This window comes from Sceloporus occidentalis, unplaced genomic scaffold (genome assembly GCF_023333645.1).
Source record: "Sceloporus occidentalis isolate IW3139 unplaced genomic scaffold, rSceOcc1.0.p SCAF_103, whole genome shotgun sequence".
NCBI lineage: Eukaryota > Metazoa > Chordata > Lepidosauria > Squamata > Phrynosomatidae > Sceloporus > Sceloporus occidentalis.
In genome coordinates, this window is record NW_028317083.1 from 308,271 (window position 1) to 312,797 (window position 4,527).

The 4,527-nt window shown below is 39.6% G+C and overlaps 1 protein-coding gene across 1 annotated transcript; it reads right to left on the minus strand.

Moving 5' to 3' along the window:
* Window positions 1-2,711: 2,711 nt before the first annotated feature.
* Window positions 2,712-3,701, minus strand: LOC149283473 (melanin-concentrating hormone receptor 1-like). The gene has a single exon (XM_089497432.1). It carries the CDS (start codon window positions 3,675-3,677, stop codon window positions 2,712-2,714), a length of 966 nt encoding a protein of 321 aa, XP_089353558.1. The 5' UTR covers window positions 3,678-3,701.
* Between the last annotated feature and the right edge of the window lie 826 nt (window positions 3,702-4,527).

Sequence of the window (4,527 nt, forward strand, 5' to 3'; positions counted from 1 at the left end):
CATTTGAAAAAGGAATTAAAGCATTGAAAGTTTGGCTTCACCCTAGGAAAATCCTCTCTCTGTATCACAACAATATAACATTCACTACTTGGAGGTTGGAGCAAACCGGTAATGTCACAGTGATCATGGAGACTATTTTCTTCACAGTTCGTGCGTTCATCGAAAAACAACGTATAGAGGGCTTCACGCATCTTCTACGAGAAACCAAGGTCTCTGGTGCCCCAATCTTTTTCAATCAAAGAAACTTGGAAAAAAAACGGTCCTCACTGGAGGGGCAATACGCTAAAACAGGCAGGGCATTAGTGGACAATGGACAGAAGGTGGCGTTAGGTAGAAACCGAAGGGTCGGCAGGCCACCATTAAGCCCCTCTTCCTTGGTCCCTAACAGTGCGTCTAAATGGCGCTCAAGGTCTGCGCCTAGTCTACCTAACCTAAAATCTGTAAACGTGCAGCGCTATTAGGATTCTGCATTAACCCTGTAAAATGCTGTTTGGTTGAACAAAACCACTGAAAGATTTCTTCTTTGTATGTTTACATTGAGTATGTTACAAACTTGTATAAGCCCTTTAAAAAGCACCATATCCTGTAAAACAAATGATAACAAAATGCGATTTGAATTGGTAATTGCTTAGTACAGCTGTGAAAAAAGCCCGTAAACATCCTCATCACACCGCGCTTGCTATTACAATCTAGATTTCTGTGAATTGGTTTGTAGCTTCATATTGCTGACGTGTTTACACGGTGTCACGCGGACCAATGTATGTTACTACACTCTTCCAATCTCATCCTCTGCTGTGGATATTTCTGATCAGAGATCCCCAATTACGATATGGCTGTCTATAATGTTTGTGTATTTTATTTTGGTGTTGATTTTTTTATATTGTTTCATTATTTTTAAATTGATATTTAATCGAACTGAATTTGCACAATCAATGTGGGAAAGATTATTGGGGTCCCACCCTTGTCCTATAATCCATCCAATTTTTTAAGTTTCTGCGATTTACGTTTCTTTACATTAAATGAAGCCAGTTATCATGTTAAAAATAAATAAATAAACAATATATTAAAAATCCACCTTATATGTATACCATGGTGAAAAGTATGTTAGCTTTTTTTTCTCAGCTTCTTCATGATTATTCATGCTGGGTCTTGCAATGGATGCCAACGTTCTTAGCGTCTGTAAGGTGGCCTCATTGGTCAATATCCAAAAAAGCACAAATTGACTTAATAAAAGCTGTGATGGCTTTGTAGATGGGGGTGTAAAAAGTGGGCACAGCATAAGTAAAAAGGCGTGAATAATAGGAATAAATATTTAGCATGCGGTCAGGACTGGGAGAAAGACCATAAGCCACATCTTCTCACTTCCCGCTGCGTCCCTCATTGAAGCAATACGTCGCAGCCAAATCTCTTTTATAGATATTGCGGATGGAATGCGCCAATGTCAACTGAAAACCTCCAATACATAAAAACCTTAAAGGGACATTTCAGATTGTCTTCAACTAGACCTGTATAGAATGATTTGTTCTTCACTTTTATAGAGGAGCTGCATGTGCAGCCTGCTAACCCAACTGGCACTGAGTTCAAGAAGAACAATACAACATCCACCTTGGGCTGATAGCTGAATTCCATTGCAATCTCCACCAAGGCATTGTAGGAAATTAAGGGAAATGTGCAAGAAACGTGCTCGGTAGAGGCAGGTGGGGCACCAGAGTTGGCAAATCAACAACTTCAAAATCAGTGTTAAATAATAAAAATTCCATTACGGAATCGACTTTTGATAAAGAATAGAGCCCTGTTAAAATAGAAGGTTGCCCACAATATCTCCTGTGTTTGAAAAATATACTCTATGCAGTGGACCATACTTTTCTTCAGTTTGTATTTAACATAGTATACAGTTACTCTTCTGTGATTGAAAATCTTTTTATCAATTTTGTCTGAAATTAACAACTTTCTTCTCCTGTCTTCATATCAAATAAGATGATAGCCTTTTGGCCACCAATTGACGGTTATTACAACACACCAGAAATACAACTTCATCTGTTCTCTTGTCTAATTGTTCTCTTGATAAACTGCCGGACTTTTTTCAGGCTTTGTTGTAGGCTTATTACAAACTCTCGTCGCTTCTGGCTTTCGAAAGCCGATAAACCATCATCATGCCGTGACCGAAAAATATAATCACTTCTAAATATTTTTTGACCAGCTGCAACAAAATCAATAGTAATTTGTCTTGCTTCTGATGGAGCTTTAGAAACCACAGAGCTGATGGATCGCAGGATGAAAACAGTTGCCAAAACCGGACTGGGTTCTTGTGGAGGTTAATTTCGATTTCCAACATGCAGAGAATAAAAAGTCACGGAGGGCTGTGCACAAGTGCTTAGTAAAGTGCATTTACCTCATTTGGCCAGAGGAACATTACCTGTTGCCACATAAAAGCAAGCATCTGAGACACTTTCTATAAACATTCGTCATTCATTATGAGTCAGAATGGTTTAAGCTTTGAATTAAAACAATGTAAAATCTTAATACATTCTGGTTGCAGTTTTGTGGTCCATAAGACTTATCCATGATGTAAGGAACAGCACATCAACATGGCTTGATGGGGCGTACTAGAGAAAAGCAGCTGAAGACCTGGCGTCATCCCAAAACACATGCTTTTATAGTATAATGCTTTTCTAAAATGTTACATTTACATTCTTAACAATGTTGAGTGGTTAGCTGCCGGTGGAGACAGGAACAAGCTGAAGTAGAGGCTGCCCACTTCCGGAAGGGGGATCCGTGCGGAATTTCATCCTGATCCTACCCTGTGGATGGTCTTCTACAGGTCGTACGGAGACAATGAATCTACGCCTGAAGGTCTCGCACAGGATGATGTAGATGAAGGGGTTTATACAGCTGTTCGCATAACCCATGCTGATTGCTACGCAGTAAGCATAATGAAAGGCTAACGTAGGCTGATTCATGACCAGCTGAATTATCTGGAGGACATAAAATGGAGCCCAACAAAAAAAGAATACCAAGCAGATAGCTATAGCTGTCCTGGTCACTTTCTTTGTTCTTATTCTTGAACTCCTCTGAGCTGTTAGAGCTTCAGATGTCGCCATTTTCAGCAGAATCCTTCTATATGCCAATGAGATCACAGCAAATGGAATGGCAAATGCCAAAAAAAACTGATACAAAGTATACCAATAGATATCACTTTCCGGATTAGGAAGAGTTATTCCGCACCCCAGCACTCCTCCAGGCAGAGAGATTAGTCTAGCATACATCCACACTGGTGTAATACTTAAAAGGGACAGTACCCAGAGAATGCAGATCACCATAATAGCTATAGGTGGCTTTCTGTACTTTGCTGATGTAAATGGATAGACTGTAGCAAGGTAGCGGTCTATAGACATAGCGGTGAGTATATAGGTGCTTGTAAATTGGCTATTGGTATCCAGAGCTGTGATGAGGGTACACATGGTCTCTCCAAAGTGCCAAACCCCATTGCCAAGAAGCTGATGGATTAAGAAAGGCATCCCAAGAAGAAAGAGCAGATCTACCACAGAGAGGTTGATGATGAAGATATCGGGAACACTGCTGGTGCAACGGAATTTCGACTTCTTGAAAACAGTATATATGACAACGCTGTTGCCAATTATACCCAGCAGGCAGATGATTCCAAAAACTGTTGGCATTATGACATTAGCGTAGGTGACATTTCTGCTAGGATCTGTAAAAGGAAGAAGATATGTAATCAAATATTCATATTCCACTAGACGACAAGACGTTTTACACTAAGCTCAAATTAAATACATTTTTAAGGATAATGTTGATATAAAATGCACTTAATGTCCCATATACGGCACCTCTAAATGTCTGGTTGTAAATCCAGAACTCCTCTGGAATGCTTAATTTCCAATAATTAATCACTCAAGAGAGAAGCATGAGATGATGCACATTTCTTGTGTCCTCCATTACCATTTTATCTACTACTGCACCGCAGCTATCTCTTTGGTTTAAGTGCAAAGATAAAAATGATCATAAACCACCAAGGGTAATCATGGAGAGGTTTGCAAAGGTGACGGCACACAACAGCTACCTGAGCTGCTCTCATCTGAAGAACGTGTGGCACCAGAAGTGTCTCGTTCCTTACTTTTAATTCCAAATATGCAGGTTAAACGTTACTAAGGTACTAAGGTGGCTTGGGCTCAAATGTATCTACCTACCTCAAGACAAAATAATAATAATAAATATAAGCTGGAAATCGGGCGTTACACCTGATAAGATACTTCTTTGGAAACTCAAAGCAAAGAGCCTTCTGTACAGCCTGCTGTGTATACATCTGATCTTCTGTTCATAGTGTAGCTGATCTTTGCCGTACCGTAATGGTGATTTCACAAAACCCATAAATGTGAACTGAGGGAGAATTATCTAAGAGGGCTAAAGGTTTTTAGGACCCTATTCAAAAATGTATAGGAGTATTGCTTACATAATGGCTTTAATCGCAAACAAACCACAGAAGGAAATACGTATAATTTGTTTAAG